Source organism: Eulemur rufifrons, chromosome 7 (assembly GCF_041146395.1).
Source record: "Eulemur rufifrons isolate Redbay chromosome 7, OSU_ERuf_1, whole genome shotgun sequence".
NCBI lineage: Eukaryota > Metazoa > Chordata > Mammalia > Primates > Lemuridae > Eulemur > Eulemur rufifrons.
Window position 1 is genome coordinate 154,701,896 of NC_090989.1, and position 17,877 is coordinate 154,719,772.

The 17,877-nt window shown below is 56.3% G+C and overlaps 1 protein-coding gene across 5 annotated transcripts; it reads right to left on the reverse strand.

Moving 5' to 3' along the window:
* Window positions 1–4,629: 4,629 nt before the first annotated feature.
* MST1R (macrophage stimulating 1 receptor) lies at window positions 4,630–17,351 on the reverse strand. 5 transcript variants are annotated; one of them, XM_069475719.1, is made up of 20 exons: window positions 15,897–17,351; window positions 12,883–13,071; window positions 12,674–12,802; window positions 12,323–12,493; window positions 11,845–12,005; window positions 11,321–11,486; window positions 11,076–11,212; window positions 10,563–10,724; window positions 10,375–10,468; window positions 10,028–10,237; window positions 9,799–9,945; window positions 9,553–9,718; window positions 9,308–9,409; window positions 9,029–9,235; window positions 8,426–8,506; window positions 8,069–8,250; window positions 7,865–7,974; window positions 7,439–7,604; window positions 6,901–7,037; window positions 4,630–5,143 (listed from the first exon to the last, which is right to left on the reverse strand). In XM_069475719.1, the coding sequence occupies exons 1-20, from the start codon at window positions 17,124–17,126 to the stop codon at window positions 4,888–4,890; spliced, it is 4,203 nt and encodes a 1,400-aa protein (XP_069331820.1). In that variant the 5' UTR covers window positions 17,127–17,351; the 3' UTR covers window positions 4,630–4,887. The 5 variants fall into 5 exon arrangements, with proteins under 5 accessions (XP_069331820.1, XP_069331821.1, XP_069331819.1 ...); XM_069475720.1 differs by lacking the exon at window positions 9,799–9,945; XM_069475718.1 differs by having other exon boundaries at window positions 9,029–9,409; window positions 10,028–10,240.
* Window positions 17,352–17,877: the final 526 nt, after the last annotated feature.

A 17,877-nucleotide genomic window follows, 5' to 3' on the forward strand; every position in this document is an offset into this window, starting at 1 on the left:
CTTCTCCCCTGTGGATCAGGCTGGAACTCTCCCACCTAGGAGGCCTTGAGGTTGGTGGAGAAGTGGCAAGGGCATGAAGGGGAGAGGCACAGAGGCTGCACTCTACCAGGAGCTCTGTGGCTGACCAAGCCTCCCAGACCTGCTTCAACACACACCTCTTTTCAGCTCCCTTGAGTTCTCAGGAGGCAGATAGCTCTGTCAAGTCCCTGGCCCTCCACTCTTCCACTCTACCTGCCTTCCACTTTCTGTGCCCTGTGAAGGCTCTGAACATCTCCAATCTAGGATCAGAACGAGCCTTAAAGGGTTCCCAGTGCAGCCAACAGCTTGGTAATGGAGCAAGAAGTGAGGACTGTTTCCCTAGGGGGTTATCCTTGGCTACTGCCCAGGGGCTCATACACCAGCCCTTCTGCCCCAGAGGCTACAGATGGTAGGATTTAGATCTGCAGAGGGAGGGTATTCCAGCTAGGAGCACAGCCCAGGCAAAGGCAGTCTTCTGAAAAGATCTAAAAAGGATCTTGTGATTCAATCCTCTCTAGGTGCTGATGGGAAACTGAGGGCCCCAAGGAGGAAGGGATGCACTCTCAGTCTCCTAGCTCTATGCCAGGCTCTCCATCTGTGCCTTCTTCTCCTGACCGTTCTCCCTGGAGGTGTCTAAGCGACCTGTGAACCCTAGACCCCCTGCTTCCCTGAAGTTTCTCCTGGCCAGGATATACCCATTCCATGGAGGCAGGACCATGTTTTAAAGCAGCTGGCACCTCCTGATCCCTAGTCATCTTGCCTGATCCCAGAGGAAGACAACCCCGGATAGAGAAGCCCAGCTGTGGGGGAACGTATGGTAGGGTGAGGGGAGATAATCCACTCCTAATCTGGGATGTGGAAGGCAGAACCCACTCATTCCAGAAGGACATGGCTTCTAAGCGCTAAGGCACAGGGAAATTTAAATAACAGATGTTTAAACAACCTTCCCTGCAAGCCAGCGCGGTGCAGTGACCCCTCTGCTGTGATGTGTTGCAGCTTAAAAATAGCCCACAATGAACTGCTCTGAGCCCCAATTGACTCAAGCTTACGTAACTCTGCGTGAAAGATGGCCAGCCGCACCAGCCCAGAGGGAGGGCAACAGCACAGCCACCCTGACTGCTGTCCACAGCTGGCTTAGGAGCTGGCAGAACTCCTCACCCTCCCTGGGAGCAGCCCCCCACAATCCAGAAGCCAATATAAGTGGGGGCAAGGGAGGTGCTGCCAAAAGCACACATAACTTCATGACTGCTGAGAAGAGATCTCCAACCATGCCTGTAGAGGGAATGTGAGAAGAGCTGCCCTCCTTCTGGGTTCCTACGGAATCTAGGCCCAATGGAGGGTGGGAGTGATTTTAAGAACAGATGACTGGGTCAAAGAGACCAGGGCAGGAGCCCATGAGGGCAGGGTGGCTGGAGCTGTCTAAAAGATTCCTTTCCTCCTTTGAAGAGGGGGCTCCCTGGCTTAGAGGGACATACCAGCAGGACTGACACTTGGCTGAAGCTGTCAATGCCATGGTACCCCAGGGTTGGAGCTGACTCCTTTGGGGCCTCTGATTCTCCATGGTCCAGGATGCAATATCCCAGGAGGGACTTGTGGCACAGGCTTCAAGGGAGGGAGCACTGGCTTCAGAGTTGATTGAATCCTATGATCTCAGCCACCAGCTGCTTCAAGCCCCCTGCCTTCCCTGATGCATCTCCAGATCCCAAGTTCCCAGTCCAAGCTGGGGACAGTGGCTCACGCCTGTAATCCTAGCACTCTTGGAGGCCAAGGCGGGAGGATCGCTTCATGTCAGGAGCTCAGGACCAGCCTGAGCAATGGTGAGACCCCATCTCTACTAAAAATAGAAAAATTAGCCGGGCATGGTGGTGTGCGCCTGTAATCCCAGCTACTTGGGAAGCTGAGGCAGGAGAATCACTTGAGACCAGGAGTTTGAGGTTGCAGTGAGCTAGGCTGATGCCATGGCACTCTAGCCTGGGTGACAGAATGAGACTCTGTCTCGAAACAAAACAAAACAAAACCAAGTTCTCAGTCCGAGAGTCCTACCACCTGAGCCCAACATAGGAACCACCATGGGCCTGGCTCCTGAGCTCCCAGAGGGCAACAGTGAGACTGGGTTTGGAATAGGGCTATATCTGGAGCCCTCAGGTGTGTCCTCCAGAGAGATTTTGGGTCTTTGGGAAAATTTCCTGAGAGGCTGGGCTGAAGCATAAAGAGATTCTCAGGCCAGACTCATGGTACCCCATCAAAGCAGGTCGGTCTATGCCATGCATGCTCTCCAGGTGCCAGATGACAGTGATACTACTGGGCCATCAGGAGGGTATGAGTCATCTGCTGCTTCCTCAGCCCCAGCTCCTACCCTGGCCTCCCCCCAGCCTTTACTGGCATCTGTTTGCCCCCAGCCTCACAGAGCTAAGATAGAGGGAGATGAGGCAGAGGAGTTGGTACCTGCTCTCCACAACTCTTAGTGGGAAGGCTGGTCTCCTAAAGCCCAGGGAGAAATCTCTGCTCACCCCATTTCACCCTGGCAGCAAGCCCAGGCCTACCATGGCCACTAGCAACCCTCTTATTAGCACCATACCTGAGTTACTACTCAAGCCTCCCCCAGGAGAGAGGCAGCCCAGCCTTCACCGGTCCTGAAGGTCACTCAGAAACCTCCTGGGTGCCCTAGCCTATCCAGGGACTTAGAACTACCTGTTCTCCCTGGTAGCCTAGTCACCAATTTGAAGTCCTAAAATAGTTTCAGCTCCTGACACTCCAGATGGGCTTGGGACTATCAGGTGGCTCTGAAAATGGAGCTCAGAGCTTGGGAACTGCAGAAGTTGGGGGTAGGGGCAGGTGTGCCACAATGCAGGACCCCAAGTGCCTGCTTCACTGGAGCCTCTTCCTGGAGAATTCTGGCCCTGGAGGTCCTTGGCCCAGAAATGGGCCCAAAGCCCCATATTCTGGCTGCACAGGAAACCTGACACCCCCTGAGCTTTTTCCTGTCTCCCTTCTCTGGGACCCTTTTCCATGCTAAGCCCCCACCTGTCCCATCCCCACCCCCACCCTTTCCTCTCTGAGCCCCTCTCTTGTGAACAGATAAGCCAGTAGTACTTCCTGAGCCACAGAGGCTCAGTGGGGAAGGAACTCCTAGGCTTTGGGTGACCCTTAGATCCCCAGGATGTGGTTAAGGCGTGAGGACTGCAAATTGGAAGGATGGAGGCAGTCCTTTCCAACTCATATGGGGACCACAGCTGTGTGAGGAGGAGGCTCCAGTATACTCAACTCACCTCTCTACCAGCCTCAGGGGTAACACAACTGTCTCCTGCTCATACACAGAGACAAGGGGTCAGTGGCCAAGCATGCAAGTCTATAACCTCCCCGGCCTGCACTGAGAGGCATGAGAGGCATCAGAAGCATAGCGATAAACAGGGAGACAGCCTGTCTCTGCCCTCTTCAGCTCATAGGTTCCTGATCTTTGGACCCCTGCATTCGAGCAGAAGAGTACCCTTTTAAGCCTTACCCACCTGTCCTCAGAGTCCTTAGGGTCTCCAGGACTGGGCCTCTCTCTGCCCTGAGGTGACAGAGTGAGCCGCAGTATGGGTAGAGAACAGCTGGGCAGTTTTGGTCCCAGAGAGACTCCCACTCTGCTTAGCAGGGAACTCTTGCTCCAAACCCAGGGTTCTATGTGTGACAGTGCACAAAGCTGGGGACTCAGAGGAGAGGAAACTTGCCACTCTTAGGGTGAGCTGTGGTCTCTTAACTGAAGGGATAGAGGCCGTGGGGGTCCTGAGTAAGGGCGGAGAAACACCTGGATCCCTGCCCTGAGCCCAGGTACCTTGATGCCCCAGCTATCCGCACCAGCATGGCCCAGCAGCCCCCTCAGAAGTCAGGGTATAGGGGAGGGGGAGGAAGAGAAAGAAACTGTTCTCCCTCGCCAGAGGAGCATACCCCTCTAGCAGCTATTGTGCAGTGGCCTTGATGAGTATAAATAGCTTGGGCATTTGGCACTTCGAAGTTGGCTCCTTGAAAGTGTAGAGCTGAGACCTTGGGGCTGGCTCATCTCTCTCAAGGCTGCAAGGGTAATGCTGGCTGTGTTGGGGGGCTGGCAGGTCTCCATGCCCCTGATGGTGTGTTGCAGGGGGTATGCTGCAGATGGAGCAGGGAGTCCTGGAGAAATGCTAGGGGCAGGGCCAGGGGGACAGGGAGCCTGGGTCATAGAAGAAATCATCCTGGCCACTTCATGCTTGGGTACTCAACTTACCTCTTTGGTTGTATCCAACAGTACCTAGGACCCTGTTACCTGGATATGGGCCTTGCCCACCCTTCCTATTCTCAGTAGTCTTCTTACCCATCCAACCCCATTCTGGCCTCAGGGCCTTTGCATGTGCTGCTCACTCGGCCAAAAACTATCTTCCCTCAACTCTGATTCTGGTGGTTTTTCCCTACCTGATAGGGCCTCAGGAAAAATGTCACCTCCTGGGAGGCATCCTTCACCTTTCTATTTACCTCTCTATTTAAAGCAGTTCTCCATTTCCTCAAAGCAGCCTCCTATCATTCTTTTACATCACTTATCACAATTGGTACTTAAACATTCATTTTTTTCCTTTACTGGTTTGAGGGTCAGTGTCCGTGTGGTCACTGCTGAGTCTCCTGTGCCCAGCAGGCAAGGTACATAGCAAGCACTCCATAAAATACATGTTGCAGAAGGACTGCCCTAACTGGCTCACTCTGTGGAGTGAAGGACCTAATATGCCCTGCTCACCTATCACCTCTGAAGGTTAAAGGGCAGGGATAAGGTGGAGGCCCACTGCCCTCCAGCCTGGAATGGCTTAGAGGCAACTTGGGGTTAGCTTCAGGCTGCTAAGCAGGTCCAGCCCAGGGATTAGGTCAAGTAGGCCGAGGTGGCTCTGAGAGGGGCCGGGGCCGCCACGTGCTCCTGTGCATGGGTGTGGACTGTGGCTGTTCTGGGAGCATGTTCACCTCATCTGAGGTGCCGGGGCCCAGGTTCACGTAGGTTGCTGGCAGCTTCACATAATGATCCCCAAGTAGTGCAGACACTATCCGCTCCACTTCCCCTACTAGTGCTCCAAAGGTAGGTCTCGCTGCTGGGTCTGCCTCCCAGCATCGCTGCATCACTTGGTACCTGTGGGGAGGAGGGGGATGTCAGGGGCAGTGTGCACCTCCACCCAGGGATTCCAGGCCACCCCTCTGCCGTTAAACCACATAGGAATGAGGATAGGTGACAGGGCCTAGTGTCCAGCATTGCCCAAACAGGGGCAGCTCTTCTCATCACTATGATTGCTGTTTCATTCCTGCCTTCCCACCATGGCAGAGGTTCAATTACCTCAGCGGTTAAGAGCTTGGGCTCCTGTGCCCTATGGCCTGGGCTGTGCAATCTTGGACAAGTTTCTTAACCTCTCTGTGCCTCTGGGTCCTCCTCTGGTCATAGAAAAGTGGAGGCATAGGGTGAAGAGGATGCCTATGAAGTGCTTAGCACACAGCCCAGCTTACAAACTATCATGGTTATCACAGGTCTTTCACAAGGGAAGCCTGGGTTCAGTGAAATAAGAATTAAAAGTCTTGAAGCAAGAGCAGTGTGGTACCACCAGTGGCACCATGGTTCCCAAGAAGAAGTTGTCTGGGTTTGCCTGGTGGGTCCTAGTGCATGACCTGTTACCTTGGGGGTGTTATCCCTGCCTTAAATCATACTCTAAGTGCCCTATACACAGCATCTCATATAATCCTCAGACTCTCTGAGGGTAGTACTGTTATTACGTACTTTACAGATGAGGAAACTGAGGCCTAGAGAAGAGAAGGGACTTGCCCTAGCGAATTGGACACTCTGGTGTGCCACCCAGATCCCCGTATTATTCTCCCAGTGCTGGGAGTGTTGCCTGCTGATGGCTCTTGGCTTAGGCCCTCTGTAGGCCCCAGACAGAAGAGAACTGCCTCTGCCAAGCTCATACCGCTTCACCAGGGACAGCCTATGACCAGTAACTGACTCATGCCTGGTACAAAGACCTGGTCTCAATTTCGAAGGGCTATCCCAGCTCAAGCAGTCCCTATGGGATAGGCTAGAGCCTCTGCATCACAGCACAACTTCTCCCTCCGCCCAGTCCTGCTTCCCTTGCCCCCAACCGACCAACAAACCTCCCAAACATAAATCTCCATCTGAGTCTGTTTCAGGGAGCCCAACCTGGATGCAGGTAGGCAGTAAAGTTAATTTCCATTCCTTCAAACCAGAAGTATTAGTGAAGTGAATAATAAAAATCAAACCCAAGGCAAGTAGGGCTGTGAGGAAGGTCTACTCACATCCTTTCTGGAGCATAGCCTGAGACAGGAGATATCAATTACTTTTACCTGTGATCTGGTTCTTCCTGTTCTAACTACATGGACCTGGACCCAGCTGAGGCATGCCTGCTACTTATGAAGCTGAACCTCGGCACCAAACCCACCCCACAGGCACTGAGGACAACACAGCTGCCATCATTCCTCCGGGAATGGGGAATCTGAAACTATATCAGTGACAAAAATTCCTGATCTGCAGATACAGAGGGGGCTACTGTGGGAGCTAATGGAATCTTTCCTTGAGGTTGAGTGGAAAAGATGGTAAACAGCCCCCCTTAGCGGGAGTGGGGGAAGAGTGCTAGGAAATCAAATCTCTGGCCTCAACCCAGATGCTTGAGTTCAGAATGCTGTTACCATGGCAACTGTGAGGTCCTCCCAGTGTCCTGCCCTGCATGGGGGTGGGACCAGCCCACAGATGAAGAAACTCAGTGAGGCCCACGGAGTGTCCCTTTCCCGGTCAACTAGAGGGTCAGTCAGAAAGCCAGGTGCTTCCCGCCCCTTCCTTATCTCTGGGGTACAGCTCCCTCCCCACTACCACCTCCACATACTCACAGAGAATTGGGGCAATACTCAGGCTGGGGCAGGCGCCGACCCTGGGTGAGGAAGTGGGTGAGGTCGAAAGGGTCGATGTGGGGGTATGGTGGGGCGCCCCGTGTCAGCAGTTCCCATAGCAGCACACCAAACGACCACTGTGGGAAGGGGGAGGTAAGGGGACTCAACTCTCACCCCAAATTTGGAGGCAGGTGCCCCCCCCACCTCTACCTCCCAAACTCCTCAGCTAGAAATAGGGGACCCAGCCCTCCACTGAGACCTCATTCCTTGATATTTCACAAGTATCTTCCCTTTGTCTCCTCCCACCACCTCATCCTGCCCAGAGATGGGGCTGGGCAGACCCTGGATTATCTGTGAAGAGCCAATGAGTTCACAGCTTCCTCTTGCCCTGGCAGGTGTCAGATTCCATCTGACATCTGCCCAGGAGGTGGGCAAATAGGCTGTGGGGGTTGCCCAGCCTGGGGATTCCCTGGGCTCCAATCATCTAGAGCTGAGGGCGCTGAGGCCATGTGGATGCTCGGGCGGGTGGGGGCCTCACCACATCAGACTTGGTGGTAAATCTATAGGTCTGCAGGCTCTCCAGTGCCATCCACTTGACAGGTAGGCGAGCATGGCGGTGCTGTTGAACACTATAGTACTCTTTGTCCAGGACGTCGCGGGCCAGACCAAAGTCAGCCACTTTGACTGTGAATGACTCATCCAGCCTGGAAGGAAGTCCCACTTAGTACTCCCCCTACCAGGCCCTGAACCCATCTGCTCCAGGCCCTTATAGAATTTCAGAGCCACAGTGTCCAGTCTAAGCCTGCACCAGGCAGACAGAAAAATTGAGGCCCAGAGAGGGGAGGACATGCCCAGGGCTGCACAGCAAAGGCTAGAGTGGGCCCTTCCCTAAGGTGGCCTTGGGCAGCTGCATACCCCTGTACCCTGCCCCCTTTGCTTCACCCCAGTTACTCTGGCCTCTCACATGCAGTTCCGCGCAGCCAGATCCCTGTGCACAAACTTCTGCTCTGCTAGGTACTCCATGCCACAGGCTACCTGCAGGCCAAAGCTGATGAGGTCCTTCACGGTGGGGTTCTGGGGGCACAGGGAGTTTGGTGGGCAAGGGCAGAGAAGCTTCATCTCCAGCTGTTGTCCAAGCCCCCCAACCCAACACCAGCTGAGCACTGACCCGCTGAGGTGAGCGGATGAAATGGAGCAGGTCTCCGTGGCACATATAGGGCAGCAGCACATGGGGTAGCCCCTCAGGTGGCAATGTGATACCAATGAGAGCCATCACATTCGGATGGTGCAGACCACGCATTAGCAGTCCCTCTCGAAGGAAGGCCTCCACCTCCTGCACCTCTGTGATGCCTGTAGAGCGTTGAGTCAGGCCTAGGGCAGGGAGGCCCTTTACAAAGGTCAGGTTGGCAATGAGAAATAAAGGTCTGCTGCTCAGGGTCTCTCAGTAAGGTGGTAGCACAGCAGGAACAAGAATCCTCACAGCCTGGGGCTCTTCCCCCTGCCCTCCCAGCCCTGTGCCACTTACGACTCAGTGACTTGATGGCACAATGGATTCGATTCTGGACCTGGTCTGTGTATTCTCCATGGTAGACAACTCCAAAGTGGCCTGGTGAGAGGGATGTGATGAGAGGGGCTCTGTACCCAAGGCTCACGCCACACCTTCTCATTGGCAACCAGACCTCAGAGCACCAAACTGGTCAATCTGACATTAAAAACAAGCAGTGGAAACCAGGCACAGTGGTGTGTACCTGTAGTCACAGCCAGTCAGGAGGCTGAGGCAGGAGGATTGCTTGAGCCCAGGAGTTTGAGGCCAGCCTGGGCAACAAGCATGAACCTCACTCTAAAAATAAGAAAATTAAAAGAAAAAAAAGAAACAAGCAGCAGCTGCATGATGGCAGTGCCTGCAATCCTCCCATGTCCACTCAGTCCACACCAGAACCCACTGGAGATAGAACTCTTCTAATCTCTTTTTCACAGATGAGCAAATGGAGGCTCAGAGGGGTTCAGTGGTATACCCATGGTCACACAGGTTGTTGACAAGGCCAGAGCAGAGTCTGACCCAACTTTCCCCTGTGCCTATGTCATCTCAGGACTTCATCTCTGCCCCAGCCCCACCTGGCCCCCACACCTTTGCCAATGATTCGGTCACTATGGGTGACCACCCGTTCATGGGGAATCAGCACATCCTTGACCTCAGCCAAGAGCACAGAGTCCAGGTCCCTGAGCCGGATGGACTTTGTCTGTAGCAGTGGGACACAGGATCCATCCTCGATGTCTGAGAAGGAAGTTCTGTGGACCCGAGTGGTGGAATCCAGACCATCAACAGCAGAGAGTGCTGTGGGAAGAGGGAGTGAGGGGCTTGTGGAGAGAGGGGTGGCCCTAGCTTCTAGGGCTTCTACCATCTCACCAAGGCCATTTCTGCAGTCAGAGCCCAAGCGGAGCATGGGCAGGCACATGGCTCCAGTGGTCTGGTCTCGGGATGCCAGGTCATCCAGGTTGGGAAAAAGAACTGTGGAAAGACAGCCCCTGCTGGCCAGGCTTTCCAAGCTCCTAGGGGCTGGCCCCCACTGGGGAAGTGTAGAAGATCCATCCCCAAGGCCTAGGCATAGTTTGGGAGTAGGGGCTGAGTCAGGGTAGGAGTGGAGAGCTCACCTAGTTGCTTCCTCCGCCGCCAGTAGTTGAAGACCAGCACAGTGACTAGTGCAGCCACAAGCAGGAGCAAGGCCAGCAGGATACCAAGGAGCGTGCTCTGTGGGACCCCCTCTGGGCCCCGCCGCACCACCCTACCCAGGATGTGACATTCACCATCCACACAGACCTAGGGACAGGTGGCAGTTCAGGCCTAGCCTGCAGGCCTGTGGCCCATGTTTCCCATGGAGGGCCAGCTGGGCTGCCTACCTTCAATGGGACACCATCCCTGCCAAGATGCAGGGAGGGAGGCAGGGGGCAGACAACCACGTCCCCCAGGAGCTTGTGCTGGCAGCTCTTACCACCCACGGTCACGTTCACATCCACGCAGTCAGCCACAGCGCCCAATCCAATATACTGCAGAGACAGTCATGAAGACCAACCAGTAGCCCCCAACCTCCTGATCCCCCATTGTCCCTGCCCCATCCCCCACACTTACCTCGAACTTAACAGCATGTTCCTCAGGTTTCAGCAGGGTTAGGTTGGCACTGGGTGGATGGGGTTGGGATAGGAAGCGAAAGCCAGGCAGTGTAAAGCCAGCAGCTCCATCCCCCCAAGCACTCAGATTCCCTGTCACCCACCCCTGGGGGGCTCGGACCACATATTCAGGCAGGCGGCACTGCTGCTGCTCCGGAAGCTTCCCCTCACACTGCTGGGACCCACATAAGAGTGGTTAGCCAGGCATCCCACCTATGGCTGCCCCAGTCTTCTCAGCCCAACATGGGGTGGGGCTGAAGCTCAGGGGACGGGCCCAGCCTTCCTCCCTCCTGGCCAGCGCCTGCTCACCCTGTTCTCCACTGCCTTAAGCCCATCATGGAATGACAGCACTAGGTGCCATGCTGAAGTCAGATGTTGGCCACGGATGGTAACATGGGAGCCACTGTGGAAAGGGCAGGGTGGTAGTCTTTGGGTGTTCTCTGAGGCTGGCTCCCTCATTCCCCAGAGACCAGAGTAAGCAAGGAGGTGGCACTTACGTGTAGCCACAGTTGGGGCTGATGCTCAACACAATGGGGTTTTCCCTGTAGTGGAAGGTCCAGGAACCAGGCACCTTGGCATCCCCCACTAGCAGGCTAAGGGGCACACTGGCCGTGGCACCCCCAGGGGGTGTGGTACATACAAGCTGTTCCTCAATGACCCTGCAGGAATGAAGAATTGGGTTCAGGGGTACCCCTCTTTTGATGGGATTTGCCAATCACTCCCAGTTCCATTGTTAGTCATATCCCCCACCTGCCCACACTCTATGGATCTGTCTGAAGATAGGGTGGTCCCAGTAAGATCGCCAAAAGGGCAGGGAAGGAACAGGTTCCCAACAGCCTTGGCTGGAGCTAGTGGACTCTGTGATGGGTTCTCTTGCCTCTAGGCTGGAGGGGGCAGTAGACCCTTCTTCCTAAACCTGCTCCCCACACTGACCATGTGATGGAACCCTCTTCCCTCCATCCTGACAGGATCCAGGCTCCCACCTGGTGAGGCTGGCTGGTGGTACTTACCGTTCTAGCAGGCACTCAGTCCCATTGACCAGCACAGCCCGGCTGGTGCCTACAGACAGGCCCCGGCCTTCAAGGGTGAGACAGGTACCCCCTGCCCGTGGGCCAAAGAGGGGTTGCACTGCTGTCAGCACAGGCTCCTACGAGGGAATAGAGGTGGCTTAGGTAGAACAGGCCCTCCACTCCAAGCCTTTCCCTTCCTATACCACCCACTGGTCAAGGGCATATACAGGGCAAGGTGGCCTCACCACGAAAGAGAAGCCTCCCAGCACGGAGGTGCCGTCTACACGGAAGTGCTTGCCTGGTGGCATGTTAGTCACGGTGAGGCTGATGTTGGTAGGCCCCGCTGCCTGGGTCCTCAAGGGCTCCAGCTTACACTGCAGCTCCTCTACAAAACCCTGCTGGGGCACTGGGCTGGAGCACCAGGGGAACCCCTGCAATCAGCCGGGAATCACACAGGCCTGGCTGCATGCTCACCACAAGTCCCAGGGCTTCTCTGAGCCTGAGAATGACATTTCTCCACCCATGCTTCCCTCCAAGGCAGGGAGGATCTGGTGGGCCAGAGATTAACCTTGCTTGGTCCATGAGTCAACAGACAAATAGGGCATGTGCACACTCAAAAAGGGACAGGACATCTCCCCAGACACAAAGCAGCAAGAGCCACTGCAGCATGCCCACTACCCCCTTGCCCCTGACAAGCAGAAGACAGAGTCTCATAGGGAAAGAGCAGCCTGGTTGCCCCATCAGGGATAAGGGAGGGACCAAGTTGTACCTGAGTTTTGTGGTGTCCTTGGGCAGCAGCCGACAGGGACTTTGGCCCACGGTGATGTGATGGGTTCCTTCAGGCACCAGACCAGCAGGGTGCAGGTAGAAGTTGGAGCCACACAAGGTCAGCCTTGTGCTGCCCCTTAGGGGTCCACTGTGGGGGTAGAACTGAAATGGGAGGAACAGATAGCCTGAGTCCTTTTGTGGGGTTGGGCTCTCTCAGCCCCCTCTGCTTCTCCCAAAGTCTCCCACCAAAACCCTTTGTTTGCCCCATACTCTAGCCACTCTGGGTCACTTGATAGTCCTCATTCAAGCCCATTCCTGCCTCCAAGTCTTTGCATGTGCCATTCCCTCTGCCAAAAATGCCCTCATTGCAGATACTGAGGACACTCCACGCCTGAGGAAGACTGTGGTCAAGACTTGCTGACCACAACCCAGGCCCAGCTTGTCCCACCCTTACCTGTTCCCTGCTAGGGAAGCCATACCTCAGTAAGCTCAGGCAGGCAGTAGTCTTGTTGCCATGAGCCAGGACACTCCTTCTGCCGGCCACACATGCTTCCACACCAGCCACAGCCCATGAAGCGCTGTGCCCGCAAGCAACTTCTGCAGGTGAGGAAGTGGCGGCAGCCAGGACCCCGGATAGGTATCTGGAAGACCTTGGGGTGGCAGATAGGCGGCTCAGGGGTGGCTGGAGGGTGGGGACTGGGCCCTCTAGACCTTCCTCATCCCATTGTAGACTGGGGTGGTGACACCCATATGTCAATGCCTCCCTGGATTAGATGGAAAGGCTGTACTCCCACAGCCCTGGCTCCAGGCCCTGACCCTACCCACCTCACCTGGTCCCCAGAGGCAAAGAGTAGGTGATCCCCAAGGCGACTGACATCGCGCTGCACGGGCTGCCTATTGCTGTCCAGTGAGAAGTTGGACACATACCGCAAGTAGTTGAGTGATCTGGCCAGCTCCACCTAGGACAGGTCAGCTGTGAGCACAATGGGGATAGGGACAGGGATCCAGGGGCTGGGGGGGTGTGGGGATGAGAACCTACCTGCAGGATACGCCCATCAGTTGTACCCATGTGGGCCACTGTGACATTGTCAAGGCGTGTCACGTGCAACGCAGTGACCTGCACTGGTCCCAGTAGCCCATTGAATAGGTCCACACGCATGAGGCTTCTACTGACCAGCAGAGGGAAGTGGCGGCAGCTGGTATTGGAGCTGGGGGCCTCCAGGACAGGCTGGGGAGGGTCAGGGAAGGGAAAGAGTCAGGGTTCAGCCCTGTGCACTGACCCTTGGGGGCCTTTGTCAGTGACCACAGCAGGCCAACTCCCACTCATCACCTGGCCTGACTGGACCTGCCTCCACCCCACCCACAGAGCTCTCAGAGTAGCAAGGGCAGGGAAGAAGGCCCAGGCTGGAAGGCCAGCTCCCCTTACTTCCTGCCGTACCCTGCCATGTCCATTCTGATAATGAGTTACTGAGTCTCACAGACTCAACCCCATTCTATCCTTACAACCACACTGTAGAGTGCGTGCTCTCAACAAACCCATCTTACAGATGAGGAAATAGGCTCAAAGAGATTTGGTCGCTCGTCCAAGGCCTCATAGCCCCCAAGAGAGGACCCAGGTTGGAAGTCTGAGCTCTTAACCAGAGTCCTCTCCAGCCCCTGCTGGTTCTGCTCTGCCTCTCCAGTGTGCACTTCAGCAAACTCTGTACCCTCAGGGCTTCAGTTTCCCCACTTGCTAAACTCTGAGGTTAACTGGCCAGCACAAGGTTGGTAACATAATCCTTCTCCCTGAGCCTCCAAAGGTCTTCCTGTACCCCTGGCTGCTACTTATACCTTCTTCGGGGTACAGAAGGGATAAACCAAGACCCTACAGCCTGGGTGTCAGAGTAGGCCCTGGAGGGTAGGAGACACTAAACTGTCCTATGCTCTTAGCAAGGGAGTGTTTTGGGGACGCACTCATGCCCCAAGGCAGGACTGTGGAAACTTCTGGGGAACCAGAAAGCGAGGGTATGAATTTGAGGTACTGGAGCTGGGTGCGAGGTGCAAGCAGGGCTCAGTAGCCAGCCCTAGGTGCTCCAGGCTCTCCCTCACCAGCCCTGAGGGCACTCCTTAAGGCAGGAGCCTCTGAAGCCCCCATCAGACCACATTGGATTAACCCAGTCCCGACACTTTGGTGCTGATCAGTAGTCCTGGGAGCAAAAGCAGGTGCAGAGCTGGGCCTAGAAACCCCACATACCCTGGGTCTGTAGCCTGGGTGGGTGGGGACTGGAACTTTGTCCTCACTTGAGGCCGGAAAGCAGCTTGGCCCTAGCGAGAAGCCTACCAGGTGTTTTTCGCATGACTCAGGGACAGGTGGGGCTTGGAGGCTGAAAAGAGGCTCTGCCCTGGCCAGGCCCACACCCCTTGCCTGCTCCTCCCTAGGCCCCAGGGCCTTAGCTCTGAGTTCCCAGGATTGTCTAGGGGCCCCTGACTGACTCCTGAAAGTGCTTTTATGTGTCCAATGTCCCACTGAGGACCTGCACCCTACCTGAGCCCATGGAGGACAGGTACCAGCTCTGAGTCCCTCAGGCTTCCTGTGGCCAACCACTAGAAGCATGCAGTGCGTGCTGCCCCAGTGGCTGCATGCCCAGAGTCACTGAACAAACACTGGTTCACACACCTCCTGGGGGCCTGGCCAGCCTGTGGGTAGGGCCCAAGGTTAGTGCCTGGAGCCTGGCACTGCCCAGTAGTACTGGGTGTCTTCTGACCTTCTGACCACTGGCCACACTGGGGAGAGATTCTGACTCCCCAGAGGGAAGGAGAAGGGGCCAGGCAGGGCTGCTCAAGTACAGACAACAAGTCCTCACCCCTAGGGCCTCTCAATCCTGATGTACCCAGAGGAGGAAGGCTGAAGATCCCCCACTTCACACTGGGTGTAATTTCTTCTCCCACTTCTGAGGCATCAGTAGGAGCTAAAGTCAGCTGAGAATGTCACAGCAGGGCCAGGAACACAGGACGGAGACTCTTAGAGCAGTGGGTGTGGGTCCCATTCCTTTGTTCTAATCTCTTATAATCTTGAGTGGGACTGTTTCAATGGCTTAAAGGAATCAGTTTTGGTTTTGTCTTCAGGGTAGCATTTTAAGGAACATCTTGTTTATTTCTACTGCCGCTCCCCACGCCATGGCTGGAGAGAACCTGGGCAGGGTCTGTTGGAAGGAGCCCTCAGTTAAGCGTGGACTGGGAGACTTCCTGTCTAGGGTAGGGCCTCAACTATCGTGGAAGGAAGTCTGAGGTAGACCAATTCCAACCAGCCCCTCCTAGGCCTTTACTCATCCCTAGATGTTTATAGTTGCTTGCACAAGACTGGGTGAGGCTCCCAGAACCTTCTAGAGCCAAGCTGCCTTCCCACATGTCCCAAGTCCTTCCCCAATCACCCTATGGAGAATGGGTTAGTGAAGTCCAGGCCACACAGGGTCCCCAACAAGTTCCCAGACTTCCAAGGCCCTGGAGGCTCCCTAGAACCTGGTGGGGATGGGGGGAAATTCTCTGACAATTCCTGCCCCACCCCCTTTGGAAAGCAGAGCAAAACAAGGGAAAGCGAAACTGTGCTGGCAAGCAACTGTGAGTCTGTGTGAATCTGTGAGCCTCTGCCTGTGTATTTGTGCCTGTGGGGGGATGGTATTTTTCTGAGTATGAGTGGTGGGTGGCTAGAAGGGGATGTTCATCATTCTACTCAGAGTTTGAGAGCTGTGCTGGCAGAGAGACAGCTATGGTGCAATCCCATCCTCACATAACCAAAGAAACTACCTAAAAAAATCAGAGACCATGATGGATGGGAAGGTGAAAGAGCAAAATGAGGCAGGGGCAGGGGCCAGACAGCCTTGCTAGGAGATGTGCCTCAAGTGTGGCCTTTGGCTGATTTCTCACACCACCCCCAGCATTTAGGAACTGGGTGAAAGAGAATGCTTCTCTCTGCCTGCCCTCCCCCTCCCAGTCCCTGTCAACGATGGAGGGAAGCAGCCTGTGTTCAGCCACCTGCACACTGCTCACAGGTGAGGGCCCCTTGTTTCTGCTCACCGGGTTGGGGCAAAAACTGGGCGACTGGAAGAAGTCAAGGCCTCGCCGGAGGCCTGGGTGCACTGGGGACTCACAACAGCGTTCCACACCCTCATCGATTAGGGTATCCAGCAGGTCAATGGGGAAGTTACAGACGACAGAGTGGGGGTCCACACCAGGGCTGCCATCCCTGCCAGCCACGAAGACCCCAAACAGCACTTCCTGGCCTTCAGCGATGCTCAGCTCAGCGGCCAGCTGGGCGCCCACTGGAGCTGAGTGGGCCGCCTGCAGCACTGGGTAGGGCTGTCCACCCTCTGGGGCCCCACGGCGCCGGCGTTTAGGAGCAAAGTGGCAGTCCAGGACCAGCTCCCGGTAGTCGCCCAGGTCTGTCTCAGTGGCGCTGAGCCGCACCAGGCGTGTGTGCAGAGCACGAGGAGCGTCTGTCACACTGGTTGGCTGCACAGTCAGGAAGTAGACGAAGGCTCCCGAACGGAAGCTGTGCACGTATTCGATATGGTAGGAGGCGAGGTACTTGGGCAGCACTGACAGCGCGGCAAAGCCAGGTGCGAATCCTGAGGCGTCAGCCTTGAGGCGCCTGATGGACACCGATCGCGGGCTGAAGCTGGCAGCCACGGCTGTGTCCAGTGAGGATGCCACGTAGAAGTAGGAGGCCTGGCCTTGCTCAACCACGGTCACGCGGGTGCCCAGTGGGCTGGCCACACAGTCAGGGCAGTCCTCCGGCCGGTTGTGGTGGGCTGAAAAGAGGCAGGATGGCGCTGCCAGGTGCAGGGCTGTCCCGCCTGGCTCCAGCTCATGCAGGAAGCAGCGGCCCTGCAGGCTTGAGCCACAGCTGACCAGCGCGGGCAGTGCTGGCTCCAGCACCAGTACTTGCGTGTCTGTGTCGCCTGGTGGGCCGTGGGAGTCTGCACCACAGGCCGCACACGTCTCGCAGCCAGGGTCTCCAGCAGGGCCTGTGGCCAGGGTCTCCACAGACTGCAGGTCAGGCCCAAGCACGTGTAGGCGATTGCGTGTGGCCACAAACACGGCACTCCCATCCCTGCCGCCTTCATAGGTCGCCAAGGCCTGTACTGGGCCGCCGGCGGAGAAGCTGGGCACCACGTACTTCACGTCAAAGTCTCGGGAGGCCGCGTAGGGGGTGCGCGGGCACTGCCAGTCCCGGCCCGCTGTGGGCACAGCAGGCAGCAGCAGCAGCAACAGGAAGGACTGAAGCAGTGGTGGGAGGAGCTCCATCAAGCCTGAACTGGGTCCCTCAGGGACCCCTGGGGGTCTGACTCCAGAGATCTGGGCCGAGCCAGCATTAAGCAGCAGCCCGGAGAGCCCCAGGGGCGGCCGACCCCCGCCCCGCGTTCCTGTGAAACCCGACCCCCTCCCCTGCCCTCAGGTCTGAGCACCCGAAGCCTGCGGACACACAGGCAAGGAATAGAACAGCTGCTCACCTGCCGCCCGGGCTGCCGCTTCAAGCTGGCGCTTAGAGCTAAACCGACCCGACGGCGCCGGGCGGGCGGGCGGTAGGGGCGGGGCGGGGCCTGGCGGTAGGGGCGGGGCCGCGCGGAAGGCTGGGCCCAGCCCAGGCCTTCCGCGCAGCCAACTCTTCCGGCCCTTGCAAGCCTGGCTCCTACAGCTCCGGGACCCTTTTTCTCAGTGGCCTGGAGAGAGGTGAGCAGGTCTGAGCTGTCCCATCCCGACCCCTCACAACCGACTGGGTCGAGGTGAGAAGGAGACTACACTTAGCTCTTTTCTTCAGGTGAAGCTAGTTTACAGCTTACAGCAACACCCTCAGACACTGGTTCCCAGAGGCAGCCTGGGGGGCCCACCGTGTGGGGAACAAAGGCTAGGAACATGTGGAAGACCAGAGAGGAGCTGTGGGGGACCCCAACAAGGGATAGTGTGGGGTGTCACCCTTTGTGGAAAGGAACCATCCTTCTATGCGCCTTCCCTGAGCTGTCAGCAACAAGAAGGTGTCAGAAGGTGTGTTGTGCCC